This window comes from Musca autumnalis, unplaced genomic scaffold (assembly GCF_047663935.1).
Source record: "Musca autumnalis isolate F117 unplaced genomic scaffold, ASM4766393v1 scaffold_1, whole genome shotgun sequence".
NCBI classification, from domain to species: domain Eukaryota; kingdom Metazoa; phylum Arthropoda; class Insecta; order Diptera; family Muscidae; genus Musca; species Musca autumnalis.
In genome coordinates, this window is record NW_027411644.1 from 78,153,061 (window position 1) to 78,181,030 (window position 27,970).

Here is a 27,970-nt window from a genome sequence, read left to right on the forward strand (position 1 = left end):
TATAAGTTGAGTTTGTGCAAAATTTCAGTGACATATCTCAATTCGTTTGCAAGTTATTAATTTCGCGCCGCTAGATCAATGCTTTCGACCACCGTGCCTCGCCCTGATTTTCATTTGTATACAAATTTGTACACGTGATGATCTTTTCCAAGGGTTATGTATATTTTTTCATTCATACAAACATGTTTTGCTGTTGTTGTTGGAATTATGATTTCATTTTACGATCATGATCGAAGAGGGGGTTAAATATTGATTAAGGCTTCTTCCTTCCATCATTGATTTGTTCGCGCCACTTTAACAAAATTTCTTTTCGAAGCTCAATTTTCGGTTGCACATTTAGAGTTTTTTTCTTGATAGGAGGAGGGTAGGAGGGAAGGGTATTTTAATTTATGCAGAAAAATATTAAATTACCTCTTGGAATGCACACACATACCGATAATGATCATCCGCTATAAGATATGGGTTTCAATCGGTATTGTTTTGTTACTTTTGATATTAATAATTTTTTTGATTTACTTCCTTTTTGAAAATCCGTATTATTATTTTTTATTATTTTGTTATTATATTTCTTTAGATTTTTGTGGGCGTTTATTTTTGTTGCTTTAGCCTTTTCGGAAGCTATTTATCATTTTTATTTAGAATTGTAAGTCTGTAATTAATTCAATTTTTTATTTGCGTTTTACTTATAGATCCAACGCATGGTTATTAGTGGCGGTAATTTCAAACCCGATACTTTGAAACCCAAGGAAGTGGTATCTCTACTCTTGGATGATGAGGAAATTGAAACGAAATGTAAGTTTCACATTTTTTAATATTAGCTGAAAATTTATCACAAAGTTTCATCGCCCATCTTTTTTTCAGATCGTCAGAAAATCGAAGGACAGCAAGATTCAGCGTCGGCCAGTAGTTGTGGCAGCGGCAATAAGGAATCAAGTGGAGAAAAACGAAAGCGACAGCAAAATAAGGTAAGTGGAATCGGTCGTTTCTAGTTCTAAACCAGGTGGAATAGTAAAATAATGGAAAGTTAACAATTCAATTTTAATAATAAAGAAATGTCTTTAAAGTGTTATTACATGTGGTTACTCCTACTGAAGTATAAAAAGACAGTCAAAAATCCAACATTGGAAACTTTATGCCAGTATTTTTCTTCAAAGAAGCCATTCGCTCCCAATATACATATCTCATCACCTAAAAAACCATACACGTCAAACACTTCCGTATTAACCAAGATCTTCTTAAAGACAGAGTCTCCTGTCTTTATTTGATCTTAAGTAAGCCAAATATGGTGGCTGAAAAACATGTAAATTGGTGCTGCAGTGGCAGCACAACTCCTCTTGAAGTGGTTAAATGTTGGCGTTGTGTTGTCTTACACGACGGCGCACTTGCCTCTTTCATTTGCTTGTGTTTGCTTTTTTCAGTCATGGAAACCTGACTTCTTTTTCCATCTTTTCTCATTCATCCATGGATAAAATACTGTTGTGCCTGCTGTATAGAGGACGACGGCCTAAATACGCATGAATACTGATTTTAATCTTGAGGATTAAACGTTTAATAATGTCTAATAGAGTATTTTCAGTGTATTTGAATTTTTACATTCACCTTTTCACTAGAGATAATTGAAAGAAGAGAAAAAACACAGATCGATTTAAGATTATTATTTTCAAATTGAGGTAATTTCGCTTTTGTTGCTTTTTAATTATTTATTGCATAATTTTTCAATCAATGCCAATTATAGAATGTGAGGAAGACTTCTCTTCATGTATGAATTTCTGTATATCTGCTTCTCATAAGAGATCATTAGGATCTTTTAATAGAAGACCATAAGCTTTTATTTAATAGGTCTTCTGAGGATAGTTTGGGTTTAATGATGCACAGCTATATTCATTAATGTGCTTCCCTCGTGGTTCTTTGGTACATTATATTCATTCTGAAAATATATATGAGAAGAGTGATAGGAATGATTCATAGTTGGGAAAGGGGTTAGAATAGAAAAATTGATGAATTTAATTAACGAATCAAACCTGTGACCTACGCTATTTTCTCAGAGTCAGTCATACGACCTTAAAAACACACAAGAATCACAGGTGAATTTTGAATTATAAAAATCACCTAATAGTCTTCCAGGTTGCTCTAAGCATAAGGCAATGACATAGCTTATTCTCAATCGTCCACATCTTCTCTTCAGACTCCCAGAGCCAGCAAAATTCAATATAAGTTCTTCTACCTTCTTCTAATCTCGGACTTACTAAAAGAGAGAGAGAGAGGGAGAGACGGTAGGGATAAAGTTCTACAGTCTTACTACTCGGCACACAAGTTCATCGGACCAGACTCGACCAACTTTATCGGAAAGGAACTTGACGTGTTTCTCAGTAAAATGAAATAAGAACGGTTTCACAAGGTCATTGATCGGAATACTTCCGGAAGGCAATGCTAGGGAAATTCGGATGGTAAGTGTATTTCCGAAATTACGCTCCGAATTCGGAACGAAATCTAAAAGAAATGGGCAAAAAATCTCTTACGAAAATTTAATAAAAACAGGAACAGTTTTCTAGGAAGGACATCTGACATACTTCAACGCACATTCAAGTGCCAGCGGTGCATTCCTGACAGTTCCAGCAATGCGCTCTTATACTGCGCGTTGTACAGTATACAATGTACACTTTCTGTTTGGATAGGTATATTCTATTATCGAGCGCTTTCCACTAGACAAGACATCCATAGGTTAAGATAGGACAAATCACAGTTATACACCGCCAGTGTTTATGTGTAGGTTGAGTACCCAGCTTTTACCTATCCGTCTCCTTGCAAGAGTAAAGTGTGAGTAAGCCTCGGTATACCTGTTAGTTCAGTCACTTATGAACCAGCTGAGCAGGCCGGTTGCTTACCATGGGTTTCTCATCAATCAAAGGATTTATCCCTTATCCAGCCAGGTAACATCAAGTTTTCAACGGTGGCAAAATATCCCGACATTTCCTGATTATTTCAGCCTTGTAAAACGTCTCTACAAATGGTGTCTTACGATACCCAGTTCAGAGTTAGCGTTAAACAGTAGGTCTCCCATTTCGCTTCTAGGAAATTATTATATTAGGACCAAGGTTGGATCTTATTTCTAGTTCCAGTAGCCATTCGAGAACTCGAAAGAGCTTGCGCAGAGCATCCTTAGTTCCTAAGTGACCAGCGCCACCAGATTTATCTCGTGGGGGTCTTTATTCCAGGGAAAACCGTCTAGGTTTTCATATGGGCTACACCTGTTGGTGCTGTTACTTGACAACTAGATGAACAGGTAGGTTGCTGACCATGGTTTTCTTGAGAATCCTTAGTTCCTAAGTGACCAGCGCCACCAGATTTATCTCGTGGAGGTCTTTTTTCCAGGGAAAACCGCCTAGGTTTTCATATGGGCTACACCTGTTGGTGCTGTCACTTGACAACTAGATGAACAGGTAGGTTGCTGACCATGGTTTTCTTGAGGGTTACATTTGCATCTGCGAGGAAGTATTGCATTATGTGGCTTTCCCATTCCCAACTGGCTCTCTGCGGCGTTGCCATCCTTCTTGATTGATGAAGATGTTACTACGAGAGATGACGCCGGCTGGCCCCCTAGCCTCAACATCAGAGATGCTTTAAGAGACAGAGAGATGCCGATGGTATTAAAGTTCGAAAACCCCGACCCAATCAGAGCTACATCGGGTAGTTTCGGTTTATGCTTCGTGGTCCCCACAATCCTTCTTTATCTTCTTGTTGCTGTTGATGATTTTATGCGTCCTTCGGGGTCAGGGACTTAGAGGGGACAGATTCGCTCTTGTAAATATGCTCAACGGGCAGCGAGCCTGACTCACCTGGGTTCCCAGACTTGTTGTTTTTGCTTTCATTGCCGAACTAGCAACCATATATTAAAATAAGTTGGTTGGGTATATGATGATATATGCCCTCAAATCTTCTGATAAACCCAAACTTGAAGCTAATATGCGCTGCGCTGAGAACTGATAAATGGGTGACTTCTCATGACCGAATTGAACCATCTGTATGAGGGGATGTTAATTCTTTCCGTATGCCAGTATAACAATATGCTTCGAATCCTACAGCAGCGGGTTATCTCGTACCGGATTGACCCGGAACCACACAGCATCCGTGTTCCGGTCAGTGGCCACTTCAGTGTATACATGTTTGTATTTGTATCATTTTTGCTGAGATGGGAGCAGCATATCCCGGAATGCCTGTTCCGGTCTCTTGTGGTCCGTATCGGGACGTAGGAAAACTCAGACAGGACCAAATTGTATGTGCTTAGTTTGTCGCATCCGCATCCATTACACTCAACTTAGGTGAGATTCAATAGATGTCGGGAGTAGGTCCATGTAAGTGTTTGTTCTGAACTTGTCCATGCGTGGGACTACGACAGGGACTATGTTGCTGTTGCTGCAGCCACACACGCAGCTTACAACACCAGCCGTTGTTGTACCAATCCCTGAAAATGCATCCTTTTTGCAATTTAATTGCAATGGACTCTGAGATAAGATCGAGGGAATAGTAGACTTTATGAGTCGGAAGAATATCAACTGCAGCCTACAGCGTTGTGAGGTTACAACGTACTGAGGAAGGATCTCACCAGAAGTGGAGGTGGGGGATTAGCTTTCCTATTGCACCAGTCTGTTCAATACATACCATAACGCTGAACGTATACACCCCGCCGATAAATAGCTTAAAGAGCCAACATTAGGAGTAGAACTGGCAAAAATCGATGACACTATCGATAGTATCGATTAGTTTTTAAAAGATCAATATCGATAGATAGTTTTGTCTATCGATATTATCGGATTAAAAACTCCTAAAATAAAATCTATTGAAATAAATAGAAATTACGCATTTTTTCGGTTTGCCAGCTCTACTTTGGAGGGTCAAACCGTCTAGTCTTGGGGGACTTTAATGCTCATCATGATTTGTGGCATTCGGTCCTCGGAAACGAACAGAGGGATATAGTGCTGGCTGAGCAAATTGATAGCCAGAATTAGCGGAGAGTGTCACAGTTCGCCAGACATAACCATCGTGTCACCTGGTCTGGCAAATGACGCCAACTGGCAATCCGTCGTTTCTCTTGGATCAGACCATCTCCCCATAATTATCTCCATCAGCAGACTGCTCGTCTTTATCACCTCTGAACGCCGCATTGTCATCAATCATGGGAAAGCTGATTGGCCCAGATTCTGAGATTTCACTAATCACCACTTCAGAGAACTGCCAAGCCTTCTGATATTCTAGTAGCAGAAAGGATGTTCCGGGACGTAATCACAGCTGCAGCCGCATGCTAAATATCTCCTGGTCGAATACCGGAAGTGAGATCAAATTTCCCAGTGGCGACGGAATCTGCAAATGAGCGCGATGGGCTTCGTTGAGCCAACCCCAGTGGCCCTAGAGTCAGGAAGCTTACACTGGAAGTTAACTGGTTGGTCAGTGAGCATAAGCAGAAGAAGAGTTGTAACATTGGAGCCGGAATAAGTGAATTGTGGGTAACAGTTAAGTCACTCTCGACCCTTGGGAAGAAGGAAGGTAGGACCTCAGGTATGCAAGTTATGTTAATCGATTAATTGAGTACCCTGGGAATGACAGGGCGAAAAGAACAATACTACGTCTCATTAGATCTCTTTCTGCTGAGGAGGGACCACCACAATTTACAATGGATGATGTTGCGAATGCCATCAGGAACCTTAAATCATCCAAAGCGTTGGGCCCAGATGTTATCTCCATGGTAATATTGGCTGCGCCGGGAGTTGAGTATCTCACCAAAGTTCTCACCCTTTAGCTAGCCACCTACATCGTGCCCGAAGTCTGGAAAATGGGGAGCGCGGTCCCGCTACAAAAGCCAGACAAGGGTGCCATCAAGGGTGAATCTTACAGATCGATTTCGCTTTTGTTGGTCGTAGCTAAAATCTCTAGTTGCCAATAGCTATCCAGTTGTCGATCGCGAGCATAAGTTCCGTAAGCAGTAGAGCACCACAACAACTCTGCACGTCATCTCAACACATATTAGTCGAGGATTCAATCAGAACAAGCCGTGCGAAAGGACAGTGATGGTGGCGCTCGACTAATCAAAAGCCTTTGATACTGTCAGGTACTCCACGCTGTTTGAGAACATTGAGCAGACAAGTCTCCGGCCAATATGTGTAGACGCCAGTCGTACGTGAAATTCAGGAGCAAAAAGTCCGTGGAGTGAGTTCCCCAGGGTGGTGGATGATTGTGTGATTTTGGCGTGTCATTTGTGAAAGTTTGAACTACTATTTGACCGATCTTACTACCTTTTTCCACGCGAGGAACATACAAATATCCCCTAATAAAACTACGGCCACTCTGTTCACCACATTGACTGAGTTGAGTACCGAGTGAAATGTGATGGTCGATGGTAGTATAATTCCATGTTCACCTCGCCGGCATATGCCACAGCTATCTTCGACGAGCTGAGATGTAGGAACAAGGTCCTCACCTCCCCAGCCGACAGTACTCCTGTGAGCGTATATTTACTCCCGCTCACCACCAGTTAGAGTCTACACCATATGGTGCCGCTGTTTTTCGGCAAATTACACGCACACGACCCGAATGCAAAGAAAGAGCGTAAAAAGAGAGAAAATGTTTTGATTTGTTATTGTCATAGACTAATGAAAAGATAGACGACGGAATACCCAATTTAGCGCCGTCAAGCTACTCAAACACGAAAACTCAAAAAAGTTCGAAGACGATTTTTGGGGAAAATAACAATATTTTCTTGGATATTTTTGTCTAAGGATATTGTTCCCATCGAAAACTAACCCCAAGTTGTTTTTGCCACAACAAAATATTTATTAACTTGTATTTTTTGGCATTTTATTTTGAGTTGCGTTTTCAGCATACTCAATTCGAACATACTCGGTGAGAGCATTCCGTCGTCTATCTTTTCATTAGTCTATGTTATTGTTTTGAAGTTGGCGTGTATACAAAATCACTAACACATTGTCATAATTTGCCAATTTGTTTAATCCCTGCTAGCAAAACTATCGCAGAAGTGACTTAAGCGTGCTTGGGAATCGAACTCGGTCCTTCAGAGTGGAAAGCAATCATGGTTACCACTTCACCACCGAGTCATATAGTCATCAAATAGAAAAATGTCCCATATTTGCCCAAATGTGTTGAATTCTTAAATAAATGTGAACAATCGCCTTTTAAGTGACTCAGGCGTCACCTACAAGTGTCTGCACACGCGATAAAAGATAATCATAATAATGCTATATGCATTGTTTATATGCATTGTTTGTGTAATTCATGTAATTCACCAACGATCGTCTTTTATCTTCCTTGGCGTGTCTCCGGTGTTACGTCTTAGGCGAGGGAGTGAGCAACTCACTTCCAAATGCTTGCAGGGATACATTCACATTTTGGTCTGTTCTCACCTTGGTCGCCCATGGTCTGCACAGGTTGTGAGCTAGAGTAAATTTACGCTCACGGGAGACCCATTGCCTTACTCTGAGATAAAGAAACCCTGTTTGTGGTAAGCTATGCCGTGCCAGGCGAATGGAAAAATATTCAAACCTCTCAACACTTGGCCTTGCTGTTTTCTTTATGTCACAGGCTGATGGATAGTTGACAAGACGGACTGATACTTGTTAAGGTTTTCATGATCCCACATTCGATTCGATTTTACCAAGAAGCATTTTTTATTTCAGTCCAATTGATGTCGGTCCGATGTTGGAGGCCAAATAATTTCCAAATTATCCCTTATAATAATTTTCTAACCTCCAATTGACAATGGACACAGTTTTTATCATGTATAAACCGTAATAGTAAAATAATAGTGATTTTGAGAATAGAATTGTATCAACCCCACGTTGGGGGCCAAACGACATCAACATACATTATCACTAGACATCGGATTTTAGCATGTTTTTTATTTCTCATCCGATTGGACTCAAATTTTGGATCTAGGCGTTTTGAGGGTCAATTTTTCGATATTTGGGGTCATATCAAAAACATGCAAAAAATATGCAAAATATATGCAAAAAATATGCAAAATATGCAAAAAATATGCTAAATATGCAAGTGTTTTTTTGACGAAAATAGTCAAATAAATTTGGGAAATCATCAAAAAAGCCTTCTAAATTAAGTTTTTTGCCGTATAACATCGTTTTTTGCAGATAATTATGTTATTGAGACTCTCCAGATATTCCTCCGCAGCAATAAATCTGGACTAATAAGACTTAAATCAGTTTTCACAAGGTGAGAAAATGTCAAATAACCCTGCATTCCTATTACAACATAAGTTGCTTCCTATAGATATGCAGGTAATGGAAAAATTTAAAAAACTCAATCAGAAATGTCAAAATCAACGTGTCCAAATATGGTGATAGTTTCTACTCGGCCAAAATAGTCTAGCAGAAAAACAAAGGAGCTAGAGTTTGTCGTCGCAATTTTTTTTAGATAAAAGCGCCATTTCTTCTAGTTTTTGGAAAAAGGGTTCGTTTTTAGCACAAAATGGAGAAAAGTACTAGAGTACTTATTACGATTCCAGGTTCTGGAATATAGCTATAATTTGAAGCATACGTTTTGAATATCCACATATTAGATTTGAATATATTTTATAGTGTTTAGTCCTTTATTCAGTATATACAGACATAAATTGGCAATTTTTATTCTTTGTCGTCAAAAAGCTTCTTTGGAAAAATGTTCTAACTGCCGCTTTAATATTGAAGACGTGGTTTTAGTTTAATGCACTAAAAATACATAATTTTATAATATTGATCTATATTGTACCCATACAACCGCTTAATGCAGAATTGGGAAATGTTCGGCGAAAAGTAATGGATTATTGTTATACCCATCCACGATGAATAAAAACAAAATGAAGAACACCCAATGATTAGTGCAAAATGACATCACTTATAAAAACCTCACAATAGCATAGTAGTGGTAAAATAAGTCAAAAACCTTGGAATTGTCTTTAACATGGCAAAACCACTCACATATTTCTGCTAGAAAATACTTTGGAACGCTAAAAAATATAGTTCTTTCATTCCTGCTACAGGTAAACAATTTTGATAACATAGTCGAAAAGTCATGCCCGTGTACTCTATAATTTGTACTAATTATTACAAATGCTTCGAATTTTGACAGTTGTTTAATGGAGAAGTTGCTGTAAATTTTTTTTCAGCAACATTTAGTAAAGATTATAACAAATTAGTCTTTTTGTATAGGATATAAATAAATATATTAAGAAAAATATTCGCCGCTATATTGTCATTAAAGTTGCCAAAGGCACTATACATCTAAAAGGCAAAGATTTCAAGGAATCTTAATTTCCAAAAAGATGAAATTTCACATCTGTCCCGTGTGTTGCTTACATCCTGATGTAAACTTTAAAAACGTCATATTTCTAGCTCTACTTTCACAATCTGATTGGCTTTTTCTGTAATTTATGAAAATTGAGACTTGTTGCATGGTAAATTGGTAAAAAGTAAGGAAAGGAACAAATACCGGCAATGCCAATAAAAATGTCCGGATTGTCGTGTAGAAAAATCTCACTATTTTTTACACGTAGAACACTTTTTACTTCTTTATTATACCCTACACCACTATGTGGTAAGGGGTATTATGTGTTAGTGCATTTGTATGTAACATACAAAAGGAAGCGAGACAGACCCATAGTTCCTTCTAGGGATATACATAGAATCACTTTCTGGGTCGATTTATGCATGTCCGTCCGTCCGTCCGTTCGCAACATACAGGTCGAATTTGTTGACCGATTTCGCTGAAAATTGGGGAATACCATTTTTTTAGCCGTCGGAAGAACGCTATTGCTTTTGGTGAAAATCGGTTCAGATTTGGATATAGCTCCCATATATATGTTCGCTCGATTTCACGTATTTGCTGCACCAAACACGCTATATACGTCCAATTTTGATGAAATTTTGAATGTGTGACTGAATTTTGTCTATAAATAAGTGTGCAAAGTTATATTGAAATCGGTCCGGATTTGGATATAGCTCCCATATATATTTTCGGCCGATTTCGTTTTTTTTTCTGCTCCAAACACGATATATAAGTCAGATTTCAATGATATTTGGAATGTGTGACTGAATTCGGTCTGGAAATAAATGTGCCAAATTATATCAAAATCGGTTAAGATCTGGATATAGCTCCGATTTATATTTTACATATTCACAGTGGTGTAGGGTATCATATAGTCGGCCCCTCCCGACTTTGATCCTTTCCTCACTGGTTTTATTTAAAAGTTCGGTATTAGCAATTACAATTAAAAAAGTATTATGATATAACTACCACAAGTGATTTAATCATAGAAAATAATTCATTTTCTTTACTATTCGTTAATCCGGACAATTTAGTGATTCGGACACCATCAAAAGGAACTGTGGGTCTATTTCGTTTCCTTTTGCATGTTGCAAACTCATTCACTAAGACATAATACCCTTAGGGTATTAAAATATTGTTATCAGTGCAATCATGAATAAAAATTTCGTGCGGAATTTGTTTCCTTTCCCCAATTTACAATTTTTTATTTCCATATTTATGCCCAAAAAGGGAATATTATTGTCGATTCGACTAGAATACGCCATAATGAAGCGAATCTAGTAGTTTTCAAATTTTAACATCGATTTTAAAAGAATTTCACTTTTTAAAATTGTTTTCCGTGCGGAAAATTCAGAGGGAATTATTCATGTTTGCCCTGTATATGTTTTTATATGTTATATGTTTTTAGTAAAATATGAAAGATTTTATGTAATATTCATTATTTTTTTAGTCTTAATTTCTAGCTCATTTGTCATTCATTCTGTCAGACAATTTTAGCCGAGCAGAAACTATCAACATCTTTCGATACTTTCATTTTGACATTTCTGATTGAGTTTTTGAACAAATTTGTATTAGAAAGCAACTTATGTTGTAATAAGAAGGCTGGGTTATAGGAAATTTTCCAAGTCTTTTAGTCCAGATTTATTTCTATGGCGGAATAATAGTTAATAACATAATAATCTGCTAAGAAATCGACGTTTAACGGCAATAAACATTATTTAGAACACTTTTTGATGACTTTCCAAAATTAATTTGATGATTTTCGTCAAAAAAACTACTTGCATATTTTGCATATTTTTTTTTGCATATTTTGCATATTTTTTGAATATTTTGCATATTTTTTGCATATTTTTTGCATATTTTGTGCATATGCAAAATATGCAAATATGCAAAAAAATAAAAAATATGAGCCTGTCATTGCATTCAGTTTTCTTCAAAACGAATTTTGGTCCAATCAGAATTTTCGTATCTTTATTAATAAAAAATATGCCAATATGCAAAATCCGATGTCTAATTATCACACAATTATCAGTTTCAATCACTTTTCGTTGCATATAATAACCTTAAAGTTTTTTGTTGCAAATAATTATTGAATCCCATAGAACCATATTAGCATTCCATATTCCTTATGGAAACCACATTCGAAGATCTGAAAAATTCTTGAAATTAAGAATTCAACTGTAATTTTTCCCTCTCTATCTCTTAGATTTCTGTTTAACATTTTTTTAGTTCAGTCCAATTAATGTCGGCCCGAAGTTGGGCGCCAAACCATTTTATCTGTTAACGAAATATCTGTGTTTCTGGCAAATCGGAAATATTGTTAACGAACTTTTTTCCAGCCACCCATAAATTGTTTGTTATGCATATGTTAAGGCCCCACGTTGGGCGCCAAATATTTCCAAAGTATCACTTATCATAATTTTCTAACCTCCAGTTGACAATGGACACAATTTGTATCATGTATAAACCATAATAGTAAAATAATAATAATAACCTTAGCATTTTTTGTTGCAAAGAATTATTTAATCCCATAGAACCATATTAGCATTTCATATTCCGTATGGAAGCCACATTCGAAGACCTGTAAAAATTCTTGAAATGATGGATTCAACTGTATTTTTTAAAAGGGAATCATAAAAAACATTTTTTCCTTAAGTCGTATACATTTTCCCCTCTCTATCTCTTACATTTCTGTTGAACTCTCCATTAAGACAGGTCAAGGTGAGGTGAAATAACAAAGCACTCAAAAAAAAATCCCGCTTCGCAAAACTCAAATTGAATTCATTGAAGCATTATATTTATGTTAAGAGATAACAGCAGCAAAAACTACCGAATCATTTCCGATAACTTAATGCATATCATGCCAACCAACTAAAAAAGAAACAACGGAAAAGGGTGAGTTGGTAATGTGGATGAAACGAACACCCAAAGCCCAATGTACGGAGAACCCCAATGAAGAGTGATATTGACCATAACCAAGAAACAGAAAAAACAGAAACGGTTTATTGTTATACATTTTTTATGGACAAGTCTTGGATAATTTTTACAATATTGTTGCGTGCCACACTTATGGCAAAGTGAAAAGAAACCTCTGAACCGCTAAATAAGCTCAAATCAGACCTTAGAGAAGTAAATTTCCTTCTTGAGGCAAAGTGCTCTGGTTTTTATTTTCAAAAAAGGTATGAAAAGAAAAACAGTTTTCTGGCGATTACTTTGTCCCAGATGTTACTTCTTTAGAGTGGCCTGCCTGCCCGAAACTGGTGGACATGAAAACGCATAATATACCATTAAACATAATCAACGTTCCATTGAACGAACAAAAATCATTTAGCGAAACCGAAACCAGTAACTACGACAATTCAGAGCTAGCTACTGCTTATTACTGGCCACGAAGACGACGACAACAGCAACAACGGAATAAAATGAAATCACAGAGTGTATAAATAAAAGCCAAGAAGTATTGTTGAGAAAACAGCAAAAGAAAACATCACAGCGGACCATATTAAGAACAAGCCTTTGTGTCTTTCTTGTTGCCTTTGGTGGTGGCCCAGACCTTCTCGCCGCAACAAAATCCAAAAGCCATGACGTATTTTTTCGTCAATTCGACAGAGGAACTAAAACTTTTCACTCGCTGCTGTTCATTTCCGAAAAGGGAAATGAATGAATGGACGAAGTAATAGAAATCCCCTCCATCCATACATGGTTATTTTTACTCTTTACAATGAAACTAAAGTAGGAAATCATGAATTGAGTTGTACAAAAAAAGTTTAAATCCATTAAAACATATTAGTGAAGTCAACAATACGAAAAGAAGGAGAAAAAGTAGAAGAGTACATTTGACATTTAGCAATGTTTGTTTTTACGCACAAAGAGTTCGGCTATAAGCACTTCAACAGAGACGTGACTTAATGTCTAAAATTGGTGGGTTATCATTCATTGGTCCTGCGATCAGTCGGGGAGACACCGTGGCCTCTGGAAGGTTACTTCAGGTGCAGAGAGCTTAGGTTATGAGATGCGCATCTGTCATTATCGTAGAAAGAGTTTTTACTCGGTGACCAGTGGTTCATTGTGAAATCCTGTGTCATCCTGAATAGTGATAAAAAGAGGGAATAAAAGGGAGGATAAGTTTAGGTTTAAGGACACTCGACTGTTGTAGTTGTTACAGTGATATGATATTTTTGTAAGTTCGTATTCCTGCCTAATCTGGCTCTGTGTCTATCTTCAGTTCTAGTAATGTAGCTGCTCCGATGGGCTGTAGCCACAAATCTACGGGAGTTAGTTGAGTTGGTTTGGCAGTGCAGTTGAAAGGGTGCAGTGTGTTGCGGGCTTGAGCTGCATGCAGGACAGATGTGTTGGACGGCGTCGATCTTTGCCCTATAGGATATAGACGGCTGCACTATTTGATTATTAGGATGGATCTCACGGTAACACCCGAGCAAGTACTGCAACCAGAGCGTGTCATTTCGTTGATGAACTAGAAGAATTTTTGACTCCTAGTGTAGATGTTCAACTGAAGACATGAGGACGCCACTCTGTTGCAGTTCTTGGGGAGGCATTCTGACAGGTTTGAATATTTTTCCATCGCGTTTGCACATATAGTCGCGGAACACACTGGAGCCATATACCTTAACATAGACCGGTTTATCGCGTTGTATCTGGTCAACAAGGTTTCTTTATCTGAACCCCAAATGCTGCCGGCTAGGGATTTGAAGTCCTTGTTCCTGCATTTCATCTTGTCGCAGATAGCTGTGGCATGCGCGGTCGACGTGATCATGCTGACGAATTTTACCCCTAGAATCTTTGTGTAGTTTGTGGTCGGAATTCTGCTTTCATCGATCAGGGCATTCAATTCGGTGCTCATCTCTGCTGTGCATGTGGTGAACAGAGTGAATGTAGATTTAGTGGCGGATATTTCCTCCAGGAAAAAGTGGTAAGATCGGTCAAATTGCAGATCAACCTTTCACAAATGACATCAGGGAAGGTACCTGACGCCAAGATGCAGAATGATCAGTATGCGTTACGATCTCAATGCCGTCTGGATAGGTTGAAATACAGGAAAGGTAGAGTTTAGATATCACCCCACCTTGAAGATCTTCCTGTTTCACTCTACTCCTGAATTTCATGTACGACTGGAGTCCACACATATTTTTTGTTGAGTTCTCGACTAATATGTGTGGTGATGGCGTTCAACGCTGTTGTCGTGCTGTGAAGCTTGCGGAACCCATGCTTTATAGGCCAGGGGTGTTTTTGTGAACGAACGGCGTTTTTATAAAAGACTATGAGGTTATCGTTATTAACAACCACAATGCTGCCTTTATAGGCGACTAGAAGGCGTTTTGATAGACGGACAGAAGGGCGTCTTTATCGGCAGAGGGTGTCGTTTTAGACCAAAAACGCGAAGAGCATGTTTATAGACAATCATACAGAAAGGCTGTTTTAGATACGACCAGAAGAGCATCTTTATCGACGACCAGAAGGCCATCTTTATATACATTCAGAACGGAGCTTTTACCGGATACCAGACGTGCGTCTTTATCGACAACCAGAAGGGCCTCTTTATCCACGACCAGGGGATATTTAATAGACGACCAGATGGACGTCCAGAAGGGCCTCTTTATCGACAACAAGAAACGTCTCTTTATCGACGACCAGAAGGGTAATTTCTCGACGACCAGAAGGGCGACTTTATTGATAGCCAGAAGGACCGTTTTTATTGACAACCAGAGGGGCATTTTTATAAATAACCAAACGGAAGTCTTTATAAACGATCAGAAGAAAGTCTTTGTCGACATCCAGAAATGCGTCTGTACAGACAAACAGAAGGCGTCATTATATATCACTAGAATGGCGTCTTTATAAACGACTAGTTGGGCGCATTTATCGACAACCAGAATGGTGTCTTAAAAGACGAACAGAAAAGCGTCTTTATAGACAACAAGAAGGGCATCTTTATCAACGACCGGAAGAATGTCATTATCCGCGACTAGAATGACATAATTATTGAATAGCAGAAGTTGTCTGCAAAAAATTAATTAGAGAATCGCACTACGGAAGGGCGTTTTTATCGACGTCCAGATCCTTTATCGCCTTTATCGAGGATGTCACGTCTTTATCGGTTATGAAAGTCGAGCAGATGAAGTTTCTATTTCACGGAAGAAGTCTTCATAAATTCCTGACAATAATTATAAAACACCAGAAAAAGTATCTGGCGATGCAAACGATTGCGCCTCTGGCGATTTTTCCTCTTTCCTCCACACTTTAAGATTTAGTTATAAAAACCAAAAAAAAAACTTTTTTATGTTGCCACAAAAGTTCATTGTTACATTTAAATATAACTTGCTTACGACCGGCCATATGTTTGACCATAATGTCCCCCATAATAACACAAAGTTCTGGCATTGTGTGGCATTAAAAAGCAACATGTGGCACTTATTCCGCCACTCTCTTGTTATAAATCACATGACCATGACAAAGAATAACAATAAATATTTACCTGTTGCAAAATAGAAAAAGGTTTCTTCTACATTTCTAGTTGTTGTGGTCAGCCAGTGAGACTCCAGCTTTGTAACCAGTCGTATATGGTGTTGCAGTTGCCAATAAGGTTAGGTTGATTCGAACTAAAAGCTTTGGGTCAACTTGATTTGGTATGGAAATTGTAACACTTGTTTAAATAAAACTAAAAGTGGGGATATTTTTAAGGGAGCAGAGACGATATTGATGAATCATAATAAGATTTTCAATTGTTTGACATTGGACTCAAAATCTTTTACTATATATGATACTTATCTTCATATACCTTACCGTTTTCTTAACCTCTGAAAAAACATCTGTTATATCCCCACAAACTTTGTTGCAAAACATCTTCATTATTATCTTTGCCGCCCGCACTACATGTAGTAGCTGTAATAAATCCCACAACTGCTTAATAACAGTAAAGTAATTTTCCAGAAGCTTTGAAAGATTATTAATTTAACAATTTTCTACAGTTACGACCACGCCATAATTCACTCGTTCGTTCACTTCATTCATTTATTTCTTTACGCTCGTCGTTTTGCCATTTATTCACCCATGTTGCGAAGTACAAACTTCTTGGCAATTTGTCGTTTCTTGCAATTCATTCGTCACCAATGTTGTTGTTCAACAATAGAAATGTTCCTCCTCAGCTATTGCAATATTGACAACTTCTCTGACAGTGCCAAAGAATTTCCAGAAACCATTTGTTCGCTTCTTGCTTGCTTGCTGCCTGGCTGCCTCTAAGCATTCTTTTATTCAAATATTGCAAAACAAAGGCAATGATTTACTCTTGAACGGGGGCGCTCCCATTTTACGTGCACCACTTCTTTCCTGGTTCTTGGCAAAACGTTTTGTTTTCTTTAAGCCGTGCTTGTAATTTGCGTTTTAAGTTTTACGTTTGTTATTTGGATCGCTGTGGTGTTGTTGTGGTTGTTGCAGGTCCCTTAAGATTTCTTGTTAACAACAATAACAGCTATGAAAATGTTTGAATAGTTCAAACAAGAGAAGAAGAAAAATAAAAACATTAAATTAAAGGCTTTTCTTGGAGGTGGCATACACTTAGCGAAATTAATATAATCTCCTAAAACAATAACTCCACCATAGGCCAACTGAAAGGAATATTTATGCACGAGCTAAATTACGCCTTTACAGACGAGCTGGAGGGCGTCTTTATTGACTACCGGAAGCACATCTTTATCGACGCCCAGAAGGACGTCTTTGTAGATAACCATATGCTGTATTTATGGACGACCAGAATGGTGTCTTTATACACAACCTGAGGTGCGTCATTACAGAGGCCCAGAAGGACGTCTTTTGCGACAACCAGAAGGGCGTATTTATCGACCACCAGAAGCCGTCTCTATCGACTACCAGAAGCCGTCTCTATCGACCATTAAATTCTGTCGTTAGAGGCGACAAGAATTGTGTCTTTTTTGCCGATCAGAAGGGAGTGTTTATAGTCTTATCGACCACCAGAAGACGTCTTTTTCGACAACTAAAGGCGTCATTATATACGATAAGAAGGACGTCTTTTAGAGAATCCGAATGGCGTCTTTATCGACTACAACGAGTCTTTCCGACCATCAGAAGGGCGTGCTTACGAGCAGAAGGGGCGTATATATCGACGCGTCATTATAGACGGCCCTAAGTGCGTCTTTATATACGAGTTGAAGGGCCTCTTTATAAACGGCCAGAAGTGAGTCATTGCAGACGCCCAGAAGGAAGTTTTTATAAAACACCAGGGCTATCAAAGACGTCTTTAGCGACCACCGGAAGGGCGTATTTATTGACTACCAGAAGCCGTCTGCATCGGCTACTAAATTTTGTATTTTTAGACGACCAGAAGGGCGTGTTTATAGTCTTATTGACCACCAGAAGGCGTCTTTATCGACAACTAAAAGCGTCTTTATTTACGACAATAAAGACGTCTTTTATATAAGCCGAATGGCGTCTTTATCGACTACAACGAGTCGTCTTTATCGACTACAAAATGGCGTAATTATAAACGACAAAAATGTCGTCTTTACAGTGACGGGAAAACGTATTTATAACCGACCAGTAGGGCGTCTTTATACACGAAATGAACGTCGTATTTATGGATGAACTGAAGGTCGTCTTCATCGACCACTACAAAGACGTCTTTATCGTCACTATAGACGACCAGAACGGCGTATTTATAGACAGCCACAAAGACGTCTTTATAGACGAACTGACGGTCGTCTTTATATATGAACTGAAGGTAGTCTTAATAGACGAACTGAAGAACGTCTTTATCGACCACCAGAAGTATGTCTTTATCGATCAACAGAAGGACGTATTTATCGACCATCAGGAGGGCGTCTTTATCGAAGCGTCTTTATAGACGGTCACAAAGACGTCTTTATAGACGAACTGACAGTCGTCTTCATAGATGAACTGAAGGTAGTCTTTTTAGACGATCTGAAGGACTTCTTTATCGACCACTAGATGTACGTCTTTATCAACTACCAGAAGGACATATTTATCGACCATCAGAAGGGCGTCTTTATCGAAGCGTCAATATAGACGATGGTAGTCTTTATAGACGAACTGGAGGACGTCTTTATCGGACACAAGAAGGACGTCTTTACGAGCAGAAGGGCGTCTTTATCGAAGCGTCAATATAGACAACCAGACGGCCACAAGGATGTCACTGACGGTCGTCTTTTTAGACGATCTGAAGAAAGTCTTTATCGACCACCAGAAGTACGTCTTTATCGACCACCAGAAGGACGTCTTTATCGACAACAAGAATGGCGTCTTTACGAGCAGAAGGACGTCTTTATCGAAGCGTCAATATAGACGACCAGAACGGGGTCTTTATAGACGGCCACAAGGGCATATTTATAGACTGCCACAAGGGCGTCTTGATCGACCCACAAAGAACGACGTATTTATCGACCATCAGAAGGGCGTCTTTACAAGCAGAAGGGCGTCTTTATCGAAGCGTCAATATAGACGACCAGAACGGCATCTTTATAGACTGCCACAAGGGCGTCTTTATCGACCACTAGAAGGACGTATTTATCGACCTTCAGAAGGGCGTCTTTACGAGCAGAAGGGAGGAAGGGCGTCTTTATAGCTCAACAACAGCTTACAGCGTTGTGATGATACTGAGGAAGGATCGCACCAGAAGTGGAGGTGGGAGACCTGATTTTCTATTGCACCAGTCTGTTCAACACATACCTATCTCGCTTGAGCCTGACTCTAATGACCCGTACTTGGAATGTATGGGGGTAGCAGTCAGGTGTGAAACTGCCAAGGTAGAGTTGCTGAACGTATACATCTCGCCAATAAATAGCTGTACTCCAGTTTATAGGACCAACATTAACCCGCTGTTGGAAGGTCATAACCGTCTGGTCTTGGGGGACTTTAATGATCATCATGAATTGTGGCATTCGGCGCTCGGAAACGACCAGAGGAATATAGTGCTACGTTTTGCACGGTCAATGAGGACGCCCCTTCCAGAATTAGCGGAGAGTGTGACAGTTCGCCAGACATAACCATTGTGTCATTTGGTCTGACAAATGACATCACCTGGGAACCCGTCGTGTCTCTTGGATCAGAACATCTCCCCGTAATTACCCCCATCAGTAGACTGTCCGATTTCATCACCTCTGATGAAAGAGTTAAATAATCACTGCTTCAGAGGAGGGATTAGCAAATGAGCGTGATGAGCTTCGTCGTGCCACCACCAGTGGCCCTAGGTCGGTGAGCATAAGCGGAACAAGTGGTTAAATCATCTGAAGAGTTGCAACATTTGGGCCGTGTTAAGAGAATTGTGGGCAACGGTTAAGACACTCCCGAATCCTGGAAAGAAGGAAGACCTCAGTCATGTTTGGAGACATTACACTGACTGATCCGAAGTGGTGCGCAAGTTATTTCAATCGACAGTTTGTCGAACACCCCGAGAGTGACAGAGCGAAGAGGATAGTACTACGGCGAATTAGATCTCTTTTTACCATGGAGGAACCACCACAATTTATAATGGACGATGTTGCGAGGAACGCTAAATCAACCAAAGCGTTGATCCCTGATGGAATCTCCGTGATAATGCCGAAACATCTGGATGTGCCGTGTGTCGAGTATCTCACTAAAGTTCTCAACCTGTCGGTAGCCATCCACATTGTTCCCGAAGTCTTGAAAATGGGCAGGGTGGTCCCGCTAGTGAAGTCAGGCCAGGATGCCAGCAAATGTGAATCGTATAGACGGATTTCGCTTTTGTCGCCCTTAGCAAAGACCCTTGAGATTTTAATGCTCCCCAGCTTCCGAAATAGCTATGCAGTTGTTGATCATCAGCATGGGTTATGTAAGCAGCACGACAACAGCACTGCACGCCTTTTCCACACATACTAGTCGAGGCTCAACCATACCATACAACAGGGATGGTGGCGCTTAACTTATCAAAAGACTTTGATACTGTCAAGCACTCCACGCTGTTTGAGGACATTGAACAGACAACTCTCCGGTCAAGTTTGAAACGTTGAATTGTCAACAAGGAACAACAAGTCCAAGGCCCGTAGAGTAAAACAGGGAGTTCCCCAAATTGAGGTGATATAACCTCTATCACTCCAGTATACCATGTGGATGGTTGTACGATCTAGGCGTCAGGTGCCTTCTCTGATGTCATTTCTGAAAGGCTGAACTCCTCTTACACCCACGAGAGGAATATGCAAATCTTCGGTCTCTATGTTCACCACATGGGCGGCAGAGGCGAGAACAATGTTGAATGTCATGGTGGTTGGTAGCAGAATTCCGACTACTAACTTCTTCAAAATTCTAGGGGCCACATTCGACAGCATGTTCTTATCGTTCGGATATGTCACAGCTATCTGCGACTATATATGTATACCGGATTAGGTCGGTCTGTGGTAATCTATGCGGCCCTAGTATAGTCCGCGAATAGAGTGCAACGCGATGGAAAAATATTCAAACCTGTTAGAATGCCGCCCTGGGAACTGCAATAGGGTGCATACTCATGACTTCAGTGCACCATCAACATGACAAGACAAAGATTCTTCCAGTACAGTTACATGCTCCCGTTGCAATACTTGCTCGGATGTTAATGTGAGAATCATCCTAATCACCATATGGTGCATAGGACATCACCCAGGAATGTCAGGATAGATCTTCATGATATAGAAAGAAAGGCCCAACGTTACAAGAGAGAACTCCTAGATCAACAAACCTATCAAGCAGGTTTAAATACCACTAACACAAATGCAGTCACAGATGCCATAAACAACTATTGTGTGAATGCGGTCCTCGGAGAACATCCCCCATCTATAGCAGCGGGGAAGCGTCAGCTGCCACGACAAACCAGAGTAGTTTTAACTGAACTACGTTCGGGATGGTGCAGCCGTCTAAATTCCTTTTGAGCTAGGTTTGATGACGCAGTGCAAAATATCTGCCCAGCATGCGACACAGGCCTGAACGATACACTGCATATTTTCAAAAGCCCTGCCAAAACTACTCAACTAACTCCAGTTGCTTTGTGGTTACAACGAATCGAAGCAGCCACATTCCTAGAACTTGAGATAGACCCTTAGCCAGATTAAGCAGAACAATGAACATATCATTTGCTATTATAAACACAACAACGTCAAAATGATTTATATAGGTCATCAATATATACGATTAGGAAGAGGTCTTTACAAACGGTCAGAATGGTGATTTAAGGGCGACTTTATCATAAGGGCGTGTTTATCGATGACTCGAGGCACATATATTTTCTTTACTCTTTTGGAGTTATAGGTAGATAATGTGGCACACAATGTTGTCCACCTTTAAATTTTTTTTTTTTGAATGGAAAGTTGGTTCTTGTACTCAGACGCTCATGAGGCTTCTTTTAAACTGATTAAGTTACTTCTATTTCAGTTTTGAGACATCAACTCCCTTTGGCGCCCAACGTGGGGCCAGTTTGTAAAGTAAAACAAAATTGTATTGTTTCCCGATTATTGCATCCTACCCTTGGCATCTACCTGTAAAATCCTTTTTTCATTTATTGACAATCAGTTGAAGATTATTTCTCAGTGTTCAAATTTATGCTAATAAATACCTCCCCATCATGATTTGAGTATATTGTAATTTTCAATTTGCGTTTCTATAAGCTTCTCCCCTTTAAAGAATGGCATAACAGCCACACAAAATAGGGCCAAGTATTATTGTTGTTAACGCTTTTGTATTAACCTGTGTTTTTATTGTTCTGCTGATATTCACAACTTCAGTTATAGTTGAACTGTTAAGGAAAACTAAAATGACACCTTGGAAAAAGGGGGAAACCAACAACAAACCAATTGTAGTTGATGATGATGATGGTATGTATGACTAAGCAATAAATGTCAGAGGGCTCTTCAAAAGGAGACCTTATCCAGAAAACCCAATGCAGAAATATATAAAAATGATATTTCCACGGAAGTAGAACGTCTCAAAAAGGAGCACAACAATAAATGGTCAACCAAATACATGACAGTAGGGCGTAGGCGGGTTTTTTGTATTTCTCTTTTTTACAGATTTAAGATTAAATACTTCCGCTAGTGTTAGTCATGAACTAACTCTCCCTTTTGTTAATAACAACAATTTGCATTTTATTTTCTTCTGTTTCAGACATCTTCAAGTGCTGCATCAACTAATTCTGGTGGCACAACCACACCGGCAACAGCCACTCCTAGTGGCGGTGTTGGTGTTGGCAACAACACCATCGTCAGCGGTAGCAACGCTAATGGCAACATCGATGATTTATGGCAAAGTTCACCCTCAGCAAAACGTATCAAGTTGGATATGTCAGCAGCAGCAGGGGTCACTACTTCAGCTCTGGATGATGATTCAATTGATGTGGCAGCTTCGGAAACCTCAAGCACATCGCAGGTTGCAGGCACAAGTACCAGTGAAACATATGTCCCAGGTGCAACGGCTATCACGGCCAATGAAGATTCTGAAAATGAGGCTTTAATTGTGGATTGTGAAAGTCCGCGGGCCCAGGCAGCTGCAGGTGGTGGCGGAGAATCACCGAGTAAGTATTTTAAAATTACATATGAACAAAGTATAATTTTGAATACTGATCCTTTTCATAGTTTTCTTATAATATAAAAAATCTTGGAGCTTTAAGTAGTTGATGAATTAAGTTTCCTGAATTTGACTTCCACAGTAAACTTAATTTTTTCAACAGTGTTGATATTTTCAAATCACTTATTTTATGAAAAAACAGATATCTGTCTGTGCTCCCTGGTCGAATATCCATACCCAGCCTCTTGGCGTAAAAACCTTCTACAATTTCAAGTAAATCTCTGTTTAATCGCTTTTGTTACCAAATTGACAATTAACATACTTAAGCAAACAGCTAGTCGTAGGTAGTCAACAAACATTGGATTACCAATCAGCCAATAAAAAAGTAGGTGGCCGACCGACCATATGCTGTGGAGATGATGTATTGTAATAACAAACATTAAATTGATTTGAAATGAATGTGGATGGAGGTGGCTCTGGAAATTTGGGAAAATAACAACTCAAACTCCACATTTGAAACTCATTGCTCTACACCATTTTCACATGTAATTCGAAGAATGTCAGTTATAATTCGAAACATTTCACTTGTAATTTGAGAATTCCACTTGAGGTATTATGTAGGCAGCAGAGGAAATCCTGAGGTCTCCACAGGCACGTTAAGATCTCTTGAGGTATTATATAGGCGCCAGAAGAGGTTTTGAAATATTCTAGGTATCAGAAGGCTTATATAATTTTCTATAGGCACAATAAGATATCTTGAGGTCTTCTTTAGGCACCAAAAGACCTCTTGAGGTCTTCTGTACACAACAGAAGACAGCCTTAGGTCTTCGATAGGCACAATAAGATCTCTTGAGATCTTCTTTAGGCACCAAAAGACCACTTGAGGTCTTCTGTAAACAACAGAAGAAATCCTTAGATCTTCGATAGGCACCAAAAGACCTAAAGAGGTCTTCTAAAGGCACCAAAAGACTTCTTGAGGTCTTCTATACGCAATTGAAGACATCCTTTTGTCTTATATAGGCAACAGAAGACATCTTTAAGAAATCTTGAGCACCAGAAGACTTTTGAGGTACCGGAAGTCTTCGTGAGATCCTCTATAGGCACCAGAAGAACACTTGAGGTCCTTTATAAGCAACAGAAGTACACTTGAGTTATTCTGTAGGCAGCGGAAGACATGCTGAGGTTTTCTAGCGACACTATAACCCCTCTTGGGGTATTTCGTAGGCACCAGAAGAAGGTTTGAAATATTCTATGCATTAGAAGGTTTAAAGAGTTTTCTATAGGCAGCATAAGTTCAGAAGACCTCGTGACGTATTCTATAGGCAAAAGAGTACCACTTGAAGTCTTCTATAGAAAATGGTGTAGTCTGTAAAGAGTCCCATCAGGTAGTCTATAAATACTTCTTTCATCTTGTATATAAAACCTCCTTTCATGTAGTCTATAGAGACTCTATTATCTTCGTCAATAAAGACTACGTTTTGTTCTCCCTTTAGCTCGTCTCTAAAATACTTCTTCACTCATCCCTAAACACTCTCATTAGTCTTCTATATCGACTCTAAACTAACCGATAAAGACACCTGTCGTTTCTTCATTTCATCTATAAACCCTTCCTGTAATACTCACTACAGGTCGCCCATAAGGACTTCAACTCGTCTATAAAACCCTCCCTTCGGATCGTCCATTGTTTGTCTACACGCTCGTCTATAAAGACGGCCTTCAGCCCGTCTAAAAAGCCTCTTTTAGATCGTCATCTAATAAAAAAAAACTTTTTCAGCTCGTCCATAAAGACTCCCTTCAGGTAGCCTATAAAGTCTCGCTAACGACTCCCTTCGGGCAGCCTATCGTCATCTAAAAAAAAAACGTTTTCAGCTCGTCCATAAAGCCTCCCTTCAGGTAGACTATAATATCTCCCTAACGACTCCCTTCGGGCAACCTATAAAGACTGTATAAAACAACTTCAGCTCGTTTATAAAAAAACCCCTTCATGTGGCTTGTGAATACTCCCTTCATGTCGCCTATAAAAACTCCCTTCAGGTCTCTTATAAAGACTCCATTCAGGTCACTTATAAAAACTCAGGTGTCCTATAGAGACTTCTTCAACTGGTCTTCTTCTTCGATAAGAACGACTCTTTCTTGTCATCGACCCTCTGGTTGTCTATAAAGACGACTCTCTGGTCGTCTATAAAGACCAGCGCCTGGTCGTCTATAAAGACGACCCTCTGGTCTTCTAAAAAGACGACCCTGTGGTCGTCTAAAAGACGCCCTTCTGATCATCGATAAAACCCACACTGCTGGTCGATATATGGCGTTCTGGTTACCTATAAAGACGTCCTTCTGATCTTCTATGATAACGCGTTCTTGTTGTCCATAAATATGTCCTTCTGGTTGTCGATAAAGATGCCCTTCTAGTCGGGAATATAGACGCTTTTCTAGTTGTCGATACAACCCATTCTTGTCTTCGATAACTACGCCCTTCTAGCAGACGATGATTTGGTCCTCTACAAAGAAGAAAGATGCCTTCTGATTGCCTATAAATAAATATGCCTTTATCGATGTGTACTAAGTCGCCTTTCTGGTCGTCTATAAAGGCCTTGAGTTCCACGAAGCACACAATCTGACCGTCCATAAAGACATCCTTTTGATCGTGGATAATAACGATCGATAAAGATGGTGTTCTGGTTAAAGGCAAAGACATCCTGCTGGTCGCCAATAATAGCCCCTTCTTGTTGCCTATAAAGACCTTATGATCTTATATGAATGATGTCCTTATGGTCGTCGTACCAATAAAAGTTGACAATACTGTTGCTATGGGTAGTACTTGGCGACAACTTTTTTTGTTCGCTAACTTATCACAAAATTTCGTTAATTACCGAAATTGTAAGCATTTTAATGTTACCGATTTTTGCGTGAACCAAAAAATGCGTCAGAGAATACCACCATTTGTCGTTGGTAAAGACGACCCCCTGGTCGCAGATAAAGTTCTCTTGCTGGTTGTCTATGAAATCACCCTCCTGATCGACTCGACCTGATCGTCATCGCGCCTTGTTGTTGCCAAGAAACGTGCCCTTCTGGTCGTCGATAAGGACCACCCTCCGTAGTGCGATTCTCTAACTCATTTTTTTGAGTTACTGAAAAAATAGTTAACATTAAAACGCAGAATTATGAATAATAATTTCAAATAAAAGTTGACAACACTGTTGCTATAGATAAAACTTTACGACTACTTTTTATTGGTCGCTAACTTACCGAGTAATACGGTTAATTACAGAAATTATGGGCCATTATTACATGTGTTCTTTTACAACCTGATGGATCTGAAAATGCAAAATAAACTAACTTGGAGGCATTAAACATATAATTTTACCATTGAAAGTTAATGACAAGAAGCTTCTCCATGAAATTCCATCATCACTTGTAACTTTAAGTTAACCGGAACGCTATAAATCTGTTCGGTAAATCCAAACTATAACAAAGAAGACTTATAATAGTGGGGGTATTAGTATTTAATTTTGGCGGTATTTAAAAAAATGAGTTAGAGAATCGGTCTAGTGGCCGGCGTTAAAGATGCCCTTCTAGTCGCCAATAAAACCGATTCCTTTCTTCGATTAAAACGCCCTTCTGGTGAGGATCAAGACGCCATGTCGATTTGGGCCTCTATAAAGATGATCTTATTGTCGATAAAGACGACAGTCTGCTTGTCGCCGATAAAGACGACCTTCTGGTCTTGTGTACAGACTGTCTTCTACTCTTCGGTTTGACTTTGAGACCCCATGCTCAAAGTCAAACCGAAGAGTAGAAGGCAGTCTTTACACAAGACCAGAAGGTCGTCTTTGTCGACGATAAAGGCGACTTTTGTGGGCCGATTCCGTACAGCGAGGCGAGTCATGTCGCGTCGTCTATCGTCTCTGTGACAAAATTTAAAAAATGTACTACGTACAGCGATAGAAAATAATCGTCGATAACAAGTTATTTTTATTTTATTTTTATTCGTTAGTAAAAATGTACGGCGACAGCTAATTTGTTGTCGCCGGAAAATGAACATTTGGGCGACAAAATTTGACGACGTCAGGCGATATTGCCATACGGAATCGAAAAATTGCATTTGGCGACGCGACACGACTCGCCTCGCTGTACGGAATCGGCCCATTGATTGCCTATGCCTTTCTCGAAGTTTACTATGTCATCTTTCTGGAAGAGTTGTGTAGTTCCGGAACGAACTAGTTCCAAGGAACTATTCCGGATAAGGAACTATTGGAACTATATCCAGTTCTTGGGTTTATATAGTTCCTTTAGTTCATATAGTTCCTTTCGTTCTGCACGTTCCTTCAATTTAAAGCCTACGTCGATCTTTCGTCGTTGCTGTTTTTTTCACTGCAATTTATTTATTCTTATGTCTCATTCATCCACCGAATTATGAAAAAATGTCGGTCTCGGAACTATTTGGAACAAAGGAAACAAAAAGAGCGACGAAAGAGTAAGATTTGTTGAACTATTTCGGTCTCGGAAATATTTGGAACGAAAAGAAAGATTCGTTGAACTATATCGACTTTGGAACTGTTTGGAACTATGGAACTCTATTACGGAAGTAGTTCCTATTGGGAAAATGAACTAAAAGGATCCATCCGCGCCGGGAACTAGATTGCCCAACTCTACTTCATGGCCCTTTATAAAGACGCCCCTGTACCATCGATAAAACCTATTCAGGCCGTAAAAGCCATGGATAAAAACGTCTTTCTGCTCGTCGATAAAGACGTCCGTCTAGTCGCCGATAAATACGACCTTCTGGTCTTCGTTAAAGACGCCGTTCTGGTGCTGTTTTTTAAAGCCTTCCTTCTGGGCATCTATAAAACCGATTATGTTTGCCGATAAAGACGGCGTACTGTTTGCCCATTAAGATATAATTTTGGCCGCCTATAAGGACATCTTCTAGTTGCCTGTAGGGTTGCCCATTCTGGTCATTGATAAAACCTATTTTGGTCGTCGATAAAGTCGCTGTTCTGTTTGACGATGAAGACGTCGTTCTGTGCCATTAATACTACTTCTGTTTGCCTACAAAGACGCCCTGCTAGCGATAAAGACAATCGTCTGTCAGTCGATAAAGACGATCCTG

At 39.5% G+C, this 27,970-nt stretch overlaps 1 protein-coding gene across 1 annotated transcript in view; it reads left to right on the forward strand.

The window, feature by feature from the left end:
- Positions 1-27,970, forward strand: part of Ino80 (chromatin-remodeling ATPase INO80) — a 252,596-nt gene that overhangs the window by 118,071 nt on the left and 106,555 nt on the right. The window contains exons 11-13 of the mRNA XM_073982434.1: positions 690-792; positions 862-965; positions 22,462-22,867. Of these exons, the coding sequence (XP_073838535.1) occupies positions 690-792; positions 862-965; positions 22,462-22,867 (613 nt within the window). The remainder of the gene's footprint in view (positions 1-689; positions 793-861; positions 966-22,461; positions 22,868-27,970) is intronic.